The sequence below is a fragment of the Embiotoca jacksoni genome, unplaced genomic scaffold (genome assembly GCF_022577435.1).
Source record: "Embiotoca jacksoni isolate LCO1_2020_lvr unplaced genomic scaffold, fEmbJac1.0.p SCAF_6, whole genome shotgun sequence".
NCBI classification, from domain to species: domain Eukaryota; kingdom Metazoa; phylum Chordata; class Actinopteri; family Embiotocidae; genus Embiotoca; species Embiotoca jacksoni.
Window position 1 is genome coordinate 9,690,926 of NW_027185414.1, and position 20,453 is coordinate 9,711,378.

Below are 20,453 nucleotides of genomic sequence, written 5' to 3' on the forward strand. Positions count from 1 at the left end.
AGAGACAGAGATCGATTGGATCCCAGCAGTTTGAAAAAATGAAAAAAGGGCAGAGCAGTGGGAGCGAGGGGAACACATACTACACTGTACATTACCAAACAACTCAGGGGAAGGAGAGAATAAAAGACGGCTGAAGCGAGAGAGGAGAAAAGGGCAAAAAGAAAAAAAGGATATTAATCATCTAAGAGGAGGTTTGGTGAGAGGGAGGAACAAAATACACCCGAAGTCACAGTGAAACTATGGTACGTACATACACACACACACAAACACACAATGAAAATAATCAAACAAAATTAATTTGTTGCCGTTAACAAACCTCATTAAAACAAAAAAAAGTGGTTAACTTGCAGGTATCTGCTGGACGTTTTGGTTTATGTGAAACTACTAAATGGTTGTTTAGTCATGCAGCATACCTTGCCTTGATAATTCAGGCAGTTTGCATGTGTTGTTAAAAAGCTTTTGTAAAACAAGGGTTTCCATGTGGCCAATATTATGCTGCTTTATATAGAATATCACATGTGGCTTCCCCTGCAGTCTAATGATGGTGAAATGCCTTTTTCTTACAGTTGTACTGTTTAGTTCAATGTAAACCTGAGAACTTTTACAGGATTCAAAATGCTCTAGTTCCAGTAGGTGGCAATTTCATCTGCACCTATTGTAATATGTTTTTGCATATCTTGCCAGAGGGTGTAAATGGGGTGACAAGAGGGTAACGTTGAGAGAAATGAGCTTGTGACCAGAATGTCACCAGTTTAAATCCCTGGAGTGACTACACAAATCTTGTCAGTGCTATAGAATAGAAAGGTTTCCACCTCTCTCATCAACTACAGTAAAAACACCCTAGGGCAAAGCAGTCAAGTCCCAGTTTCTCTACTGGAGCTGCTTCACTGACCACAAGTTACTAATCTGTGGTTGTACTGTTACAGGTCTGTGGTGTGAATTTATCTGAGTAACTCTGGGTCTCCCAGTAAGCGTCTGGCCAAGTTATAGCATACAAAATAAAAAAAAAACAAGGTCACTGTATGTTAAAATTTTGCTCTCTCAACCTCGCTCTGAATAATGCACATTCTTTCACAAACTGCCAGGTCACATGGGGTTGCAATATTTATCTTTCTTGAACAGGCTTTTAAAAAAAAAATAATACAGCAGGTGCTCTATATCTTGTTTAGTAAATAGAGGCATAATGACACATTAATCTGGTAAAATGTTTCTGGGGTCATTATGGGGATGAAATGAAGGCAAACACGGAACTTGGCTCGTGAATTTGCTACACTTTTCCCCATTTATCCTGCAAAATAATTAATTTGCTTGATAGATGCTCTTTGTTTTGAAAATGTGTTTCTTCTGGCACAAAAACTCAAGAAAACACAACACACACACACACACACACACGCACACACACACTCACACACTAAAGAGCTGGAGCTATAGCAGTAAACACCTACAGTATTCATTTGCCAATATGAATTCATTCCAACTCTGTGGATGAGGAAAGATGAAAGAGGCTTACACTCTCTAATAGGTTTAAATGCTTGTTCCAACCCCAGAGTCAGAACCAGGTAAATCCACAGTAACCCGAGTTATAATTATCTGCAACAATATGTGCCGTCTGTCATCTGGGCCAATCACCTCTTTCTGCATTAGCAATAGTCTCAATACGGGATTTTAGAAAAAAAAAAAAAAAAAAAAAAGGCCCTTAAGAATTTTGAACACCTTCATGCGCTCTTAAATTCTTACCACCCAAAAATAGTCACAAAGAGGGAAAGTATTCGGCTTCAGAAATTAAGTCAGCCTTTCCCAGTTAGCCCATTAGGTTGAACATTCAAAATATGCCTCTGATACAATAGTAATCTATTTTTTTACCTTGTTGTTTTTTTAATCACACATCATTGTCACAGTGGGTTCTGACAGAAATGTTTTCTTTGGGTATTGATTGAGTACTTTATTAGTCAGAGGTGGTTGAAAGGTGATCAGTTGTTGTTGATGATTTGTGTATTTTTGTAAGCAGGTCCATGTGAAAGAGGGGGAAAAAAGTAACTTGTATGAATGTCAAATATTCTTCTCAATCTTTTCAATTTAAAATCAAAAACATTTGTGATTACTCTTTTTACAGAGCAATATGTGATTGTACATCCTTATTTAAGTAATAAGACTCCCACCAATTGTATGCATAATTAATTAAGAACCTTATGATTGATGGATGTAATAGAGTTCAAAGTATCAAAACTTTTGTTCTGTTTTAGGCAATTATCAAATCGCTTAAAATGATATGTAATTGTTGCTCAAGTTATGACTGCGGACTTAGAGTGAGGTTATATGCAAAAATAATTGTATATTACCTCAACAACAAAGGCAACTTTCTCTACAACCTATGATGCAATTGATGCAATTTTTTTGCCTAACATATGGTGGGTAATATAGTTATAACTGACCTGTAAATTTGTCTGCACTGAATGAAGAGCCATTAAATGTTGATCATATGAAAGTGGTTCTTTAAAAAAAAAAAAAAAAAAAAAAAAAAATTGTACATGTATAAAACATAATGTATTTGTGCCATTGTGTCCTTGGGCAAAGTAGCTAATCCATAATTTTTTTTTTTTTTTTTTTTTTTTTTACAAAACAGCTGTTTTGTATTCTTAATGATTTAAATATTCATATTTGAGTATTGTGGAGGAGTATACTCCACACATGGGTTTTTAAACAGGCTCGAGAGGACAAGAAGGAGGAAACCTTTATCAACCTGAGGGAGAGTTAATCCTCAGTGAGACCGACCCAGCAGAATCTAGACAGTGATTCACTTCCCTAATATACTTTATGCAGGACATCCTCTCATCTAATCTCTTTTTTAATAGATTGCTATTGCTGTAATGAAAGAGGTACACAGTGGCTGAACAAACCAGTTTACAGATGCATGTTTCTAGCAATACAACAGCGAGCATGCGGCTGTGCACACATTCAGATATGTTTGTATTTTTAAATGGGTGCAAAATGTGCTTACAGAACACACACACACACACACACACACACACACACACACACACACACACACACACACACACACCCACACCCACCCACACACACACACACACACACACAAACACACACACACACACACACACACACACACACACACACACACTAATGGGGTATCTCTTTAGCTAACCTCACTACTGATGGCCCCAAACCTGACAAGAAATTTCACTGGTGTAACAGCTGCAATCAGCACATAAATAGCACTGTCTACTCCCATTGTATCAAATCACAGTACTAGGAAAATAAACCCCTGTAGGTCTGCAAAGCTTTTTAAGCATTGAACGGACCCCCATGGAAACTGTTTTGTTTGGTTATTTCTCTGTTAAATATAGTCACAGTAAAATAAAGTGTCGGGTTAAGTGAGGATGGTTGGTTAAAGGGTAATTCTAAGGTGGCACACATCATGTGTTTGTGACATATTTGAAAGAATGCAAGTCAGGCAGACGGGGAATAGGCTGTAAGTAAAAGTCTCTCTTTTAGTCTTGCAATAGTACCAAGCGGCAACCACACGTGATATTACCCATTAGTTTGTGAACTGCCATTTTGAAGCCAGGGTTTTTCCTTTTGGCTGTCGCCATCTTGAGATTTTGGATATGTTTTTGAACCAGAAGTTACCATATTTGGACGAGCAGAGTTGATCTGATTGGGAACACAAGGACACTATGCCCTGCCCAACTTTAGCAGAAACCTGACTGCACCACAGGCTTGTCAATCAAACAGACACGTCCCCAAAAATGCAGCTTTTCAGGCCTAATATGTAATTAACGACAATGTGTGATAAATGTGGAGTTCAACCCACCCACAGACCACAGAAGCAGACGTCACTATTTGTATTATTCTCTCTGAGCGTAGAAACTACTTAAATCCATTACTGTAGAATAGCAGGCAAATTGTCTCAAGTATTTTTTTCATCTTCATTGGTGTATTTTCCTTGAGAGGAAAACAAACTAAGGCCAGAACTGTTTTATTTCTTTGTTTATTGCCAACAGAGAAAGAAATGGTGGGACACTTGACCAATGAAAATTAATGAGAAATCAGATTTAAATGCATTCAAACTTACAGAACCTGGAGTTGAGCATCTGTGTCTTATTTGATTACATGCATGACATCAAACACAGTGTATCTCAAACTGAAAAGACGCATTTGTGTCCTGACATTGTAAGAACACCTTTCTTCACAAGGTCAAGTGCATTGACATTGTTTTTGATTATCACCTTGGTTTAGTCACTACCACACACTTCACATAATTTTCTGTAGACTGGCTCCAGCAATAATTTTGCAAAACAAACAACTAAACAAATGAAACGTTAAATCCAAAGAACAAAAAAAAGGCAAAAGTATTGTAAAGACTGGAAAGTAGAAAAAGAAATATGAGAGTGAAGCAAAGGGGAGGAACCGAGGATTTGAGAATTATAGCTTCAATTTCCTGGGGATGCGTGGGTGACGGTAACGGTGGGATCATCCAGCGCTCTTCCCAAAGTAATGGGATTTATGTGCAGCACAGCGGTTTACAACCAGGTAACAAATGCCTCTCTCTTCCACGCTTACACTTTCTCACTTGCTTTTCTCTGTCAGTTTGTCACCTCTGTATCTTCAATATCTGTCTTTATACTTCTTTTTGTCTCCGTCTCTGGGCTTCATCCTTCCTGCTTCCTGTAGTTTTTGTTTCCTCTTTGACAAGCTTCCTCTCTCACTGTCATGTTGCTTTACCTGTTTGATATTTAATTTATCTATGAAGTATAGGCAGAAGGGTTATTAGGGGGAATTCAGATGGAAATAAACAGGTTTAGATGAAAATGTAGCTAACAATAGCTGCATGTTTGTGTTTTGTGTACTTGTCACCACAATGTCAGTAAAAAATATAGTGGGGTCGCAGGTTGGCCTAGGGGCATGGAGATTGACAAGCAACCACCGCTTTGCTGTTGATGCTTGGTGCCAGCAGGAGTAAATGCTCCTTGTGTGGTTTGGTGGTTCTTACCCCACACAAAACACCCTGAAGCAAGGTGAGGAGATTAACCCCCAAATGCGTGCACTGCACTGTGGCCTGCCTTCAGGCCTGCTGTTTATTTAGAAATAATATACAGTTTATGTGCAACTGTAAAATGGACTATGAAGGACCTCCATTTAGATTTTATTAACATCATTATATAAATCAAAGCCATCATAAAAATAACAGCAAGAGGACTGCAGTAATACAACAGATTATGTAAAGTGAGTGAAGATTAAAGGAAATAAATTCCAGAAATGGATTAAAAGTCTGTATTTAGTCAGGTTTCAATCACCGCGGGTCTTCACCATGACAGAATTAGTAAAAACAGATTGTCTATAGCTTGACCCAAAGTTTCTCCCTTGATGAAAACCCGGTAAAGTCAAGACTGGTCAATATTTTAACTCATATGCCTGACTAAATGAAGGCTTTTAAGAGCTTCTCTATTTGTTCTAAATGTGCCCGAAGAGCACATTTAGGCTTGTGTGTAAGTGTAACACCATGAGCACTAGTCCTCTTCTTTTGCCTTTGCCAGAAAAATACTTGAAAAGGAGGGAATAAAGTGTGTTTACATTTATGTGTGTGTAGTTTTTGTTTATTTCACCTTTTTTTGTTTATTTCAGTATGAGAGTCTGTCTGTATACATTCATAGTGGATATCTGTTTTTGTATATATTCAACCAACTGGTTTATAGGGATATCGATGTTAATATGTGCATATCATTTATTATTAAAGGACTTGCAAAAAAAAAATACTGTAGCTGAAAACATGCACCACAACAGCATGAAAGAAATATAAAATCTACAGTTTGATTGGTTCGCTAAATACTGTGCAATGAAATGTTGTCAGTTTGAAAACAGTATTTTTAGGACAGAACAGGATGAAATATTGAATCTGAAGCCAGGACAGGACTACATGAGGATAGAGTTTAGAAATGCAGGTTGACAATTATGTCAAAAATGATATTGGTACTGTATCTACTACTTGTATAATCCTTCTCATGGTGGCAAATCTGTGAAATTCGGAGTGTGAAGCAGAGCATTACAGAAAAGGGTGTGCCTGCTCATTCAAACATCTCCGGATAATTAAAGCAGCATGTTTTAAAGCGGAAAAGTTTAGACTCAGGGAGTACAGAACATCTGAAATTCTCTTAAAGCCCCAACCAATGACTCCACAAAGAAAATGATCAAAGCAGCCTTACAAGCAAATTGATTCTTGCCTGTGGTGTGGCTGTATGTCCACACCCTGACTTGCCTGGATGTGAGACTGATGAAGAAATGTCAGACAAATTCACAAACTGAATGGTGAAATAATCCCAGTGGGATGTGGTTAACCTATATCCATGCATGATCTGTTAAATGTAAACATTTGCATGGAAATTAGCAAGAAAAAAAATATCAGGAAACAGTAAGCACTGTAACAGATAAACAAGCAACTGATTTCAATCAAATCATTGGTGTTTTAAATTACGTTTTGTGTCTTGTGTCTTTTTTTTCTGATTCTTTCTCTCTTTCACATAACCCCTCTCAGCCATGGATTATAGCCTTATATAAAACTGACTGCACAGATGCAGTACAATGTCCTACTACTGCTCGAAGGATTATTGCAGATTGCCCATTGATCTTCAAGTTTTCAACAGGAATTCATATGAAGTAGGCTTTGCCACCTATTGATCTAATCATATTTATTGCGGACTTGTACGACTGTCATATTATTGTATAGGTACACTGTAGTGAGCGTTACAATAGTCAATAAAATAGTGAATCAAGCCATATCTCAGATTTACTGTCTAACTCAGTTTGCTGAAGGGTTGTCAATAGCTTTAAATCAAGCTGTGTCTCTGTGTGTGTGTCTCTTTCTTTCATCCAACATACCTGTCACTGACATTATACAGGAATATAATTATTCTCTAGCATTGTTTAATTTTTCTGTGATTTAGCATTTGTTCCATTTATGTCAACAGAACACAAAGAATCACAATGACACCTGAAGCCGACTAATAAAGAGTCCTCCAAGTTAATCAAAGGCACTGCACTTGAAAACCATCAAAAAGTCTCTGATGTGTATTAACTGTAAATTATTTAACAAAAGCTGACAATTACTTCTGTGATGGTTAGAAATAAATCAGTTCTGCATTTTTGCTCGTTGTGCCCATGACCATTTTGGGTCAGATTAATAATTTAACTCATGGCACAAGTTATTAGCTTCAAATGAACTTGGTAAAATAAAGTGCCCTCTCTTCTCTCTTTCTGCTCTGTCGTAATTGTCATATTACAATGTGAACGTATGATGAAAAAAAAACTTTTAGAACTTAAATATAAAGCAGAAGTTTAGAAGAAAGTTTTTTTTTCATATTTATTTGATCATGTACATTTCCCTTGTACTTTTAAACAAGTAATACATGTCATTGTCTACCTTCAGTTATGGTGAAAGTCAGTCTGATGCTATGTACTCCATCCCTTCACTCATCCTGTTCTTGTTCCATTACCCCCTCTATTCCTGTACTCCACATTAAATAACGTGACAAGCTCTGGAGCATTGCCCCCATGTTCTTTTTTATGAGAGGCAAGGGAAGAGGATTTGGTCGTTGCCGACAGTTACTGGAGGGCAGAGGCCCCATACTCAAATCCCAGGCTGGGATTATGATATAAAAATCAATCAATCTCCTTGTCCCTGTGCGGTGAATCAGCAGTGATGGCATGACCTACTTGGATGGATCCAATATAAGCAGTGACTGACGCCACAAGGACAAAGAGGAAACTCCTGGGGAATATCAAAATATGATCATTAGATAAATATTGTAGAGGATAAAAAACAAAGCAGCTCACTGTTTGCTTTCCTCTTTTACAAATTTATATCTCTGTCTCTGTGTCCATCTGTTTATTTCTGCCCCTCTCTTTGCCCCATGTGTATTTCTCCGTTCTTTATCTCTATGTTCCCGTGTCCGTTACTTCAGTTATTTCAATGTTATTTGGAAGATCCAGAATCTAGAGATGTAATGATCTTAGATAACATAATTATGTTTACACTAGGTTGAAAAGGGCTATTTTTGTACGGGCTATTGTCTCTGAGATTAACGTGGCTGAAATACGTTTAGACTCACCAATAACTAATTAACAACCATAACTTTGAATATATCATAGTGCTATTTGTTGAAGTACTGGAGTGCACCTGCGAAGTGCATGCGCACGGTGAACACACTGTTAAGTTGTGTCTCATTTCTAGTGTTGTGTAACCACTGTGGAGGCAAGTTTACATACATAAAATAGTCAATAATGTAGTCAAGGTATTTTAAACACTTTAATTTAGTAAAGTCAAGAACTATATCCAATAATCATTCTATTTTCAAATGCTGTTCTTGATTACTCATCTAAAGTGTTATTGCTCAATTTCAGTCACAAATGATGCCAATGTTTCACAATTAAAGCCTTGTTAAGAAGTTTGACTAAAATGCTACAGGGCTTTTGATTTGAAACAGATACAAAAAATAGGGTGTTTATGATTTTGATAACTATAGTTTTCTGAAGGTGAGTTAACTGCATTGATGGGAAAATGTAAGGTGTTGTTAAACGGGTGAAGAAATGTGTTAATGCAGTTAATAAACCCTTAACGTAACCCTAACCCTTTTGGGAAATGTGATTAATCAATGAAACATATTTTTCCTGGACTAGAGTTCTTTCTATTCTTTACTCCAACAACTTGTTTGTTCCATAAATGTCTGCACTGTGGAACAGGTTAAGAAGTGAAAGCCGGGACACACTCACACACAATCACACATCTTTGTTTCTTTTTTCACATTTTCAGTGCTTTGCTATCATAATTACACACACAGAGAAACACACACGAAGGAGTGTGTTTTCCATCACTGTGTGAGGCTGTAAGGTCCAGACAGATTGGCTGTTTTGGCAAGTCTATGATCCCTGATGCCAGCACCAGCCAGACGCTTTTTGTTGTGGTCGCTGTGTATCTCTCTCTCTCTCTCTGTTTGTGTGCGTGCGTGCGTCCTTGTGCATGCTTGTGTGTGTGTCTTGACTACGCTGTGGGCATACAATTGATCTCAGCCGCAGGAGCCCACGAAGGGAGGAAAGGAAGGCTGGGGAAAACCCTGGAGTGAGAAACACCTACTGTATTACACACAGCAGGAACATTAAGACCTGTTTGCTTTCCTTTAGTACCTGTTGATTTTAACACTAGGAAATGGACCGTGTTGGAAAATATTTGTAAAACTCATACGCATTTTGATCTCTCTTTATAAAACCCCTTTTATTTTATCATAATCCACCATTCATCATCTCTGCTCCAGTGTGCTATCTGCTCTAATTATTAACATCATGTCTGTGAGCTACAGTACATTTACCTGAGGCTGATTCATTAGCGTCATTCTGTTTTCAGGAGCATTTCAACAAGCCGTTTCCATCTCTCATCCCTGTCTGATTCATTCACAGGCTTTCATTTCCTCCTCTTTTCTAATGCCTGCAGCTGCTTTCCTTTTCTCTTTCTTGTTTCACAAAGATGCCAAACTTGGTCTCTTCTCAGCTTAACTTTATTGCACCTTCAGCTTACATCAGCTTACTTTAGAAGACTGGGAGACTTTGTCTCTTATCTCAAAGAGGCCTTATTGCTCAATTGATAACCTCTTCTTCAGTTTAAAGTCTCTAAACACATTTGTATACGTCATGGGAACTTGTGCCTATCACAACAACATACTCTTTAGTCTGTGACTGAAATACTGCATCAGACTGGAATAACATTTTTGCCATTAAAAAGATCATGTATTTTTTCATTTTTAATATAGCTGTCCTGAGTTATATTAATGCACACAAAGAAAGTGAGTCCAAACATTTTGAAATTTCCACCAATTTTGTTCAACTAGTCTGAGCATAAATTATCTTTTAAACAGGTGAGTTTTATTCCAGAACAAAATATGTCTTATTGTCTTTGACCACAGAGACAATAAGACATATTTTTTTTCTATTTTAGGAAATACAGTGAATTACTTTTGCTGAGAGTTAGATGATAAGGTTGTAAACACCCTCATGTCAAGTAAATGTGAAGCTCCCTCCAGCGTTATGAGCCGGACTACATCTTGGTTGCCAGTCCACTTGTTGTTCGATTTTTGCATGAACGCAAAAATACTTTAATTGCAGATTTTTAGAGGTCCTTAGAGATTGAGGATCATAGTAATCTTTTATTTTCACAATTAAATCTCCAATTTAGAGATTTAAAGACATTATGTTTTGGATGCCAAGCTGCTTTTCAAACCAACAGCCTTCTTTCAGTCAAAGCCATCAGTACAAATTTGTTTTTTCCGCATTTGCTGGTCATACTTATAGAGGCCTTTTGACCACGAGTAAGAAAAACGATTAAAACAAGAGGCCCTGAACAGTCCTCTTATTTTCAAATGGCTGTTGACAACAAACCCCATACTCTTGTTTATAGGAAGCATGTTTCATAAAATTTGACATGGCTCTTTTTCTCAAATGAATACATTCAAGTTACTTAAAGGAATCAAACATAACTGATAATGGGTGTGAAAAACACTTACATGAAAAGCTGTAAAGCAGTTAATTGTCTCGCAAGATATGCCAGTATAAATTCGAACTGGCTTGCATTTAGAAAACGATGTTAAAGGAAAGGGAGGGTAGCGGAGAAAAATAAAACACACAGTAGGAAAATAATTTTCAAAAAAATTCTGCACAAGCACGGGCCTTTGCCTTGTGGTGTATCGGTCTGACCGTAACAAACTTGACAGGGTTGTCAACGGCAACAATGTTGTCGTAAGTAACAGTGTTGCTGGGCGGTGGCGTGGAGATGGACAGAGCGGTGCAGAGTGAATTGGAGATAACAGTGTGACAACTGAATTACAGCTGACGGGTCTGAGATGAGCTCTCAGCAACAGAAAAATAAGACAGATAGACAATATGGCACGCTGGGAGGCAGGCAAGAGGATAAAGAGACAGAGCAAATTTTAGTGGAGAGGGATAAGCCAGTGAAAAAAAACAGTGGAAAAAAAAAGGAAGACAGAGCGAGAGAGCTATATTAAAGGAAGAGAGAGGAAGTGTGAAAGGAGCATGCTATTTCCTGCACAAGTAAATATGGTCGATGTTTTAACAATGAGAGAAAGCGACAGAGAGCGAGAGATTCCTGAGCCAAGACACAGCAAGCATGCAGAGAAAAGTCAAATAAGATGGAAGTATCAAAGACAGAGAAAAACAGAGCGAGAGTCAAACAAGACATTGATGGCAAAAAAAAAGAAAATCTAGACTTTCTGGAATCATGTGCTGTGCATGCAGCATTCCAAGCACTTGTTAGTCTTTGTGATTTAAAAAAAGAAAGAAAACTCAACTCAATAAACTTACTTGTGGCATTTGTGAGCCTGAAGGTGACAGACTCATCTTCGATGTTACACACATTGCGCACAGACACTTGGCAGGTGTAATCAGCAAAGTCCTTGGGTCTTAGGTTTTTCAGCTTCAGCACCTTGGTCTCACCCTGGGACAAACAACACACAAAAGCATCATGTTAGTCTACTACATTGTAAAAATTATTTGACCACATCCATTTGTATGATTATTCTAAAAGGCACATACAGTGCATCCGGAAAGTATTCACAGCGCTTCACTTTTTCCACATTTTGTTATATTACAGCCTTATTCCAAAATTGATTAAATTCATTTTTTTCCCTCAAAATTCTACACACAATACCCCATAATGACGTGAAATACATTTTTGAAATTTTTGCAAATCTATTAAAAATCAAAAATGAAAAAAATCACATGTACATAAATATTCACAGCCTTTGCCATTACACTCAAAATTGAGCTCAGGTGCATCCTGTTTCCACTGATCATCCTTGAGATGTTTCTACAACTTGATTGGAGTCCACCGGTGGTAAATTCAGTGTATTGGACATGATTTGGAAAGACACACACCGTCTATATAAGATCCCACAGTTAACAGTGCATGTCAGAGCACAAACCAAGCCATGAAGTCCAAGGAATTGTCTGTAGACCTCCGAGACAGGATTGTATCGAGGCACAGATCTGGGGAAAGGTAGAGAAAAATGTCTGCAGCATTGAAGGTCCCAATGAGCACAGTGGCCTCCATCATCTGTAAATGGAAGAAGTTTGGAACCACCAGGACTCTCCCTAGAGTCGGCTGCCCGGCCAAACTGAGCGATCGGGGGAGAAGGGCCTTAGTCAGGGAGGTGACCAAGAACCCAATGGTCACTCTGACAGAGCTCCAGCGTTGCTCTGTGAAGAGAGGAGAACCTCCCTGAAGGACAACCATCTCTGCAGCACTCCACCAAGCAGGCCTGTATGGTAGAGTGACCAGACGGAAGACACTCCTCAGTAAAAGGCTCATGACAGCCCGCCTGGAGTTTACCAAAAGGCACCTGAAGGACTGTCAGACCATGAGAAACTAAATTCTCTGGTCTGATGAAACAAAGATTGAACTCTTTTGGCCTGAATGCCAAGCGTCATGTTTGGAGGAAACCAGGCACCGTTCATCACCTGGCCAATACCATCCCTACAGTGAAGCATGGTGGTGGCAGCATCATGCTGTGGGGATGTTTTTCAGCGGCAGGAACTGGGAGACTAGTCAGGATGGAGGGAAAGATGAATGCAGCGATGTACAGAGACATCCTTGATGAAAACCTTCTCCAGAGCGTTCTGGACCTCAGACTGGGGAGAAGGTTCATCTTCCAGCAGGACAACGACCCGAAGCACACAGCCAAGATAACAAAGGAGTGTCTTTGGGACAACTCTGTGAATGTCCTTGAGTGTCCCAGCCAGAGCCCAGACTTGAACCCGATTGAACATCTCTGGAGAGATCTGAAAATGGCTGTGCACCGACGCTCCCCATCCAACCTGATGGAGCTTGAGAGGTCCTGCAAAGAAGAACGGGAGAAACTGCCCAAGAATAGGTGTGTCAAGCTTATAGCATCATACTCAAAAACACTTGAGGCTGTAATTTCTGCCAAAGGTGCTTCAACAAAGTATTGAGCAAAGGCTGTGAATACTTATGTACGTGTTATATTTTCGTTCTTTATTTTTAATAGATTTGCAAAAATTTTAAACAAACTACTTTCACTTTGTCATTATGGGATATTGCGTGGAGAATTTTGAGGAAAAAAATGAATTTAAAACATTTTGGAATAAGGCTTTAACATAACAAAATGTGTAAAAAGTGAAGCGCTGTGAATACTTTCTGGATGCACTGTAGTGTATATCCATTAATCTAAACATAAATCTAATATGACCGCATTTCCATCACATTACACATACAAGCTCAAAGCTTCTATTTTAGTCTTTTCTAAACTGGGTTGTAATCTTGTGTAAAAGTCATTTGAATTTTTGATGAGCTGCAGTGTAATAAACAGGGTCAAAAACACCGAGATGAACGCAGTGTCACACACACACACACACACACACACACACACACACACACACACACACACACACACACACACACACACACTGTGCGTGTATGTCTGACATGCCCTGATTATCAACCGAAGCATTTCAGATTTACATATGGAGTTATATAAATGATACATTTCAAAAGGCTTTCGTATGAGACCATCAGGAAAATGAAACTGATCTAAATGTCGGTACAAAAATAAAAACTAAATCCATTCATTCTCTCCCTATTCGTGAAACCATGCCACTTACTATCTCAATAGCGTCTCATGGCGACACACTGTCTTGGACACACAAAAGCAGTCAAACATCTCCTTTGACATCACTGATGATGGTTTTCAGATCAAGACTTTATGTCTGATACAGTAGGCGGTGGGCTAACAGTGTCTTAGGCAGCCCTGGGAAGAGCTCTGCTGGCTGGTTAATTGAACTCGAGGGGCTCTACATTGTGGCTGACTAATGCTTTGATAAGTGGAGAAAAATAGAAATGCTGGGCTAACGCAACCATTGCATGCTTATCCGGGGGATCAGGCTTGGAGACAGTGGTCATGTTGTTAACTTACTGGTTATTGCAGGCTAACCGATGACAAATTGACTGGATGATCAGCTAGTTGCCTGACTACCTGTGTTTCTGTTTATTTCTATTGACAGAGAGGTCAGCAATGAACACTGATGAATATGATTAGCATTTCAGTATAATATACGTAATGGCAGTTTGTAGTCTTATCTAAAGAAAATTTCAGTCAACAGCATTGATCGTTAATCATTACCCTTAGCTAAACCTCATCCCCCTTAGTTACTGTTGCTGCCCGGCACATGGGACATGTGCAGTTTACAATAATTACAGGAGGAGGTTTAACCTTATAATTATTTGTAATTTAGGTGATTAACTTGATAAAAGCAGCCTTTTCATTTTGATGTCATTGATTTTCCATCTGAAATTACATTGTCTATCAGCTGTAGCTAGCTGACTAATTAAGATAGTATCACAGGTGGTTAAAAAAAAAAAATCCCAAAAGAGAACAAGCAAAATGTAAGAAGCCTTCTTGGAAAACCAAGACAGAGGATATATTTACACCTTTTAGTTGGTATTTGCAAACAGTATCCTTTACTTTTAATATTATATGAAAAAAAAGCCTTGGTGAGGACCAACATTGTTGGCAAATGTGACAAATATCACATAATTAGTTTGGCTGGGGCAGCTGGAGGTTAACGTTTGCCCCAATGCAATAAAGAGAAGGACAGAGCTGCTAACTTGAGGACCAGATTCAACACCGTGGTGAAATACCATATGTGAACAGGACCTTTTGTACCATGACCTGTAACTCACAAAATAATACTGTATGAAATGCTTCTTGGCCTTAGATGGACTGCATAAACAGCTGGGCATTGTAACGACTGCATAAGAGCAGATAGTCTCACTGTTTAATTCACTGCAAATATTATGGCTTTATATAGCCTATGTGGTGGTAGAAAAGCTAACAAAAACTGACATTACGTGATCCAGTAGTCTTCAAATGCCAAGTATCTCTCTGACTCAAGTTTTTTGCAAGTCTTTGCACATGGTTTCAACATGTGGAGAAAATCATAGCTCACAGACCTGTCCTGCGGAGTTAAGGTTAAAGTTATTGGACAATTGCTGTGCAGGGGAGGGGTTAGAGAAGGGTCAGTGGAATTCCTAAGACTCTGAAGTACCAGGGTTACAACACACTACTATAACAATGTCCATGTAAACAGCAAGTGTTAAACCAGTAGGAAAAAAAAAAAATCAATAGAAGCAAGTTAAATAGTTTTGCCAAGACAAGGACAAAACTTGATAGTGGAGGATGATACAACTCAGTAGGAATAGTTTTGGTGAGGCTAAAAGCAGACAGCATGGAGTGACGGCACACCTGGCACTGCATCTGTGCTGTGTATGTGTTCATGTGTACCTGAGTGTAAAGAGGCTCGTAGATGTCCACTCCGTTGTCCTTGCTCTGTTCGATGAGCATGCTCCCGCGTTTCCAGATGAATCGTGCAGGAGGGTTGGAGTTGACGGTACAGCGCAGGAAGACCGTCTTCTCCTGGTAGTAACTGCCACGCACATCGCTGATGGTCTGGTGCACCGTCAGAACTGGTTTGTTAAGGTCTGCAAACACAGCAAAAAAGCAATAAATAAAATCATGAGGACTGATATTGCTGCAGGGGTTGATTACTGATTATGATATCCCAGATGCTTCTTTATTCAGCTCTTTTTGCACCAAAATGAACACAAAACCACAAGATACAGTTTTCTAAAAGTACAAATTCCTGTATGGAAAGTACAAATAGATTTTCATTGGTATACTGTCATCTCTGCTGTGCAAAACATTGGCAGTATCATGTGTGGCAGGACGAGGATTTGGTAACTGGGACACAACTGTAAATAAGGGCAAACAAATGTAGTTTGTTGATTGAGTTGCCTACCCACACTGACCAAAACTGTCCAAACAGTCGCCTATTTATCATGGCTTCTAACAAGCAAATGTCCAAACAATCTGCGTTTTGCCATTTCCCTCTCTTGCTGTGAATCTCGCACACCCCGCATTTATATATTTTTTCTGTCATTTTTTTTTTTTTATCTCTACCCCAACCCCCCTGCCACATTTTTCCTGTGCATTTTCTTCATGGGAGTGTCGTCTCCCTTTTCCTCCAGTGGATAGGATTTCAGCTGCTGTCATGAGCATGGAGGCTGCTTTCCCCTGGTTTCTGCCATTTCTCCAAAACTCACTGCCACTTTCACTCCACATCACCATCCCTTCCTTTCTATCCTGTCCTCCTCGCTCTTTGCCTCTATCTCTTACAGGGTAGAGTTGTGTGTGTGTGTGTGTGTGTGTGTGCGTGTGTGTGTGTGTGTGTGTGTGTGTGTGTGTGTGTGTGTGTGTGTGTGTGTGTGTGTGTGTGTGTGTGTGTGTGTGTGTGTGTGTGTGTAATCCCGATTCTTTGCAGCCTAATTGGACTGTTGCAGACTTCAAACATTATGGAAACAATTTCTACCAACACCATATAGGTTCCTCCCTTTTCCTGCCTTTCCATTTTACCCCTCTCCTTCCTGCTCCTGCACCTCCTATTTTTTTCTCTTCACTGCTTCTGTCCCTCACTTCTTTTCAATTGTGTCAACCCATCTCACCTGCAGCACACGCATCAAGAAAGCACAGTGCAAGCTATGGAAAAGAGGTGAGATGTAACTGTACCTACAGTGTTTCTTGACACCATCAAATGTTAGCATAGCAGGGCTCGTGTGATGGAAGAAGGAGGGAGGTATTTGTTTGAGAGAAGCAATGTGTAGATAAGCATGCTTGATTTTTGAGTGTGCTGTTGAAAAGGGCACAGCTGTCACAAGAAGGCTGTGTCTTACGCACACACAGGCACATGCACGAGCGTGCACACAAACTCACATCTGGAACTACATCAAAGTGTGTGCAGCACAGCAATAGAATCAGAGCACTTTTGTGGTTTGAAGGTTAGAGCTCCAGGACTGACTGGCACATAAACACACAGGGGCAACTTAAGCTCATTCAGGTGGCTACAAACAAACCCGACATTGCATGAGACAACAACTTCTTTTTTAAATGACATGCGAGCCACAGGGTCATGGGAAACTTTACTAATTCATAAGCTGTAATAGAACTACTTTGCATGCTTTAAAGCTCAGGAAAATACAGTGTGCAGAAACATCGCCTGAATATCATTGGAAAAAAGGGGCGAGTCAGGATGGGTACAACACGAAACACTACATGTGAACACTTGGGACAACAGTTGTTTTATCAAATAAAATACAAAATCTGAGCATTTTTTTATATCCCATAGATTTGAGTATTCCACTTGAGTGATGCACGGGCAAGAAAATGAAGTCATGCTGAATATGTCATATAAAAAAACAATCAGACCCTTCCATGATCTTGAGAATTGCTTTTAAAGAGAGTATTATATTCATGCTATCAAACTGTTTTTACCAGTTATGTCATATTGGCAAATGCAATCCCTGGTTGGACTATGTTGAATGAATAAATCGTCACATTAATGACCTGCACAAGAGTCACTACCGGTGGTTGAGGTGGATGGTGGGCATACATGATGTGCAAAATAGTGCAAAGTCATATCAAATAAAAGTTGGGCTTCATACACTTGGCTAAGTTGCTTATTTTAATACTCTGTGAAGTGCTCACCTGCTTCAATTGCTTTTATCTCCCTGTGGACACTGTCACCTATGAATCAACAACCCACAGACAAAAGGCTAGGCAAGAAACTAGACAGCGAGGTACGACCAGTCACTCTAAAAGCCTTCGCCAGCAACTGGCCTTCAAACCTGGCCAGCTTAAAACACATTTGCTTCCTGTGTCTGCCACATGTGCATGTGTGTGTGAAAGAGATTTGGCAAAAAAGCAAACACCTTTGTATCATTGAATTTATGAATATGCGCATGCACATGCACGTGTTTGTGTGTAAATTTGTCCAAGACTGGCACAGGGTTTCTGTATGATTTTCACAGATCATTTGCAGCGCTGGGGGAATCCTAGCTGACTAATGCCCCCGGTTGTGTGTGTGTGTGTGTGTGTGTGTGTGTGTGTGTGTGTGTGTGTGTGTGTGTGTGTGTGTGTGTGTGTGTGTGTGTGTGTGTGTGTGTGTGTGTGTGTGTGTGTGTGTGTGTGTGTGTGTGTGTGTGTGTGTGTGCATGTGGCAGAGAGTGGGTGAACATGACTATCTGCTGTCATTCTGTTTATTTCGTGACACTTTGTTTGAATGAGAACAGAGTGAAAAGTGACAGAGTGACAGAGAGAGAAGCAGATACAGACAGGTAGATTCTGAAGAAGATTTTACACATGTAAATGGACATGGACAGAGGTCCACACTGTGTGTTCATACACAACCAAGAGGCTCTGACGGCATAAAAAGCCTACTGTGCCCATATAAAGTGATACATTTTGGCGTTATAATTAAATGCTGAGCATTGTTTGGTTTGTTTTAATAATGATCATCTTTAAAACATGGGCGATTCATACTGCGATTATCAACACAACACTGGTGCATTTGTCCAGTGAAAATAAACAAAAACTATACTAATATTAAAAAAAAAAAAAAAAAAAAACATTTAATGAATACAAAACAACTTCCTGGCCTTATATTTCAAAAATCCCTTTACTGGGGTCATTTATACGAGACACCACTTTTACTGAATTTCTTTTGACTTGACAATTGTTGTTGTTAAAGCTTTCGTAATGCAAACTCCCAGGGTGAGTCTAACTTTACTCAGTTTGGGTCCTTAAGTAAATGGAGACACAAGATGAAACTGCAAGTGTACAGAAATACAATATGAAACTTTAATGAAGCTTCTGATTTCCCCAAAGTCCTGCCTTTGCACACAGCTTAGATCAATTGCACTGCACGGCTTTTGGTAGCCACAGCTTTTAATGTACATCTATGCTTTCAAATTTCAAGCTGCTCTGGGGGTCTGGCATTGTTTTCTGCTTAGACACCACACAGTGGTGCTGACACAAAGACATTTTAGTTTTCCCTTAGAGTGGCCCTTAGCTCGGACAGATGCACGCATTCATGTATTTTTTATAGCGTTAAGACTGTGTGATAAACAGTGGCACACACTTTCTTCGGCCCTAACAACTAATAAAAATATAGATTTCTGATTTATGTCTGTCCTTTAGCAAAATCCTCTGTATATTTGTTCTGGATTATATCCTGTTTTAAAAACTGTTCGTTTGGGATATTAAGGGGATAGATTTAAAAGAAACAAATGTTATTTTTCCCGTGTGGATTTAATGATGTTTGTGTTGTTTTCAACTTAAAGGGAGTTAAAGATTTTGACCAATATGTTGTTAAAATATGTATTAGCTGAGTTTAAACTTAAAACATATAGCATCGTAAAATATACAGCAACTTGCAAGGAGTACTGCCATGTAGTCTTTTTAGTTTTTCTCAGATTTTTACACAAAGATTTTTATTTTTGGGCATTGTACTCGTTGTACCCTGGAAAAGACTTTAAGGCATGGAAGAAAAAATAATAAAGACAGACTATAGATAAGGAAAAGTCCTACACTGAATTGAAATGGAGTTAATTTTAGCGACTTGAATTACCTGGATCCTTGAAAACTGTTTCTATGGCACAGACTAAAACAGCAGAAACAGAAAGCAGCTAGAAAGTGGACAACTATAATGTCTCTACAAACTGCCCCTTTTTGTGTTGCTTTACCTGCTGCTACTTTATATTTAGAACATTAACCTCATGGCAAACACCAATCATTTTTCATGCATAAATTTTGCTTCATTTAAATGTTTTTTGATAAAGACAGTAAGACAAAAAGGGACAAATCTCAAGCACACTGTCTTATCTGGTTTACGCAAATTAATTCAAAAGGGGCAATTCAACATTGTGTCAAACAGTTTTGATCAGGCATGTTAGACCTGCTGCCTGCTAATACAATTTCTTTATCGTTAGAAAAAAAAACCTGTATTTTACTTCAAATTGCTTTAAATATTCTCAAGTCTTAATTTCTATTCAAAATAAAAGTGATGTACCCTTCAGTAAACCCACTTTTAAAACAGCATATTCTTTAAAAATTCTTAACATGTTTAAGGTATTACCTAAAAGTTAAGACAGTCTAATTTTGGTAAAGTATTTCAATCATGTTTGCTCTTCAAGATGTTTTAATACAAAACATATACGGTAGTGTGAACATCCACTAGAAAAAAGCAAGCTTGTACAGGCGTTGTTTTTTATCTTAGGAATCAGATTAATTACAAATTCTTGACATCTGGCAACTACACTACCAGCAAATGACATCTAGTGCTGAGAATACACAGCAACAAAAACAGTCTATTTCTGTATTCCCACTGAAGTTTCAAGAGTTTTACACCCTATTTTAAACCCTTTAACCCAGCGTGAAGATTAAATCTTGAGAGAAAGTTTAGAAGAAATAACCCAGGCAGTAATGTCATTTCACAACATTTCACACAGCTGCATGTATGAATCTTTTATC

General features: G+C 38.8%; 1 protein-coding gene across 2 annotated transcripts in view; it reads right to left on the reverse strand.

Moving 5' to 3' along the window:
• Positions 1 to 20,453, reverse strand: part of LOC138213083 (MAM domain-containing glycosylphosphatidylinositol anchor protein 1) — a 171,109-nt gene that overhangs the window by 57,851 nt on the left and 92,805 nt on the right. For both annotated transcript variants that reach the window (XM_069173935.1, XM_069173934.1), the window contains exons 5-6: positions 15,375 to 15,571; positions 11,380 to 11,512 (exon numbers count right to left, since the gene is read on the reverse strand). In XM_069173935.1, coding sequence (XP_069030036.1) covers positions 11,380 to 11,512; positions 15,375 to 15,571 — 330 coding nt within the window. The remainder of the gene's footprint in view (positions 1 to 11,379; positions 11,513 to 15,374; positions 15,572 to 20,453) is intronic.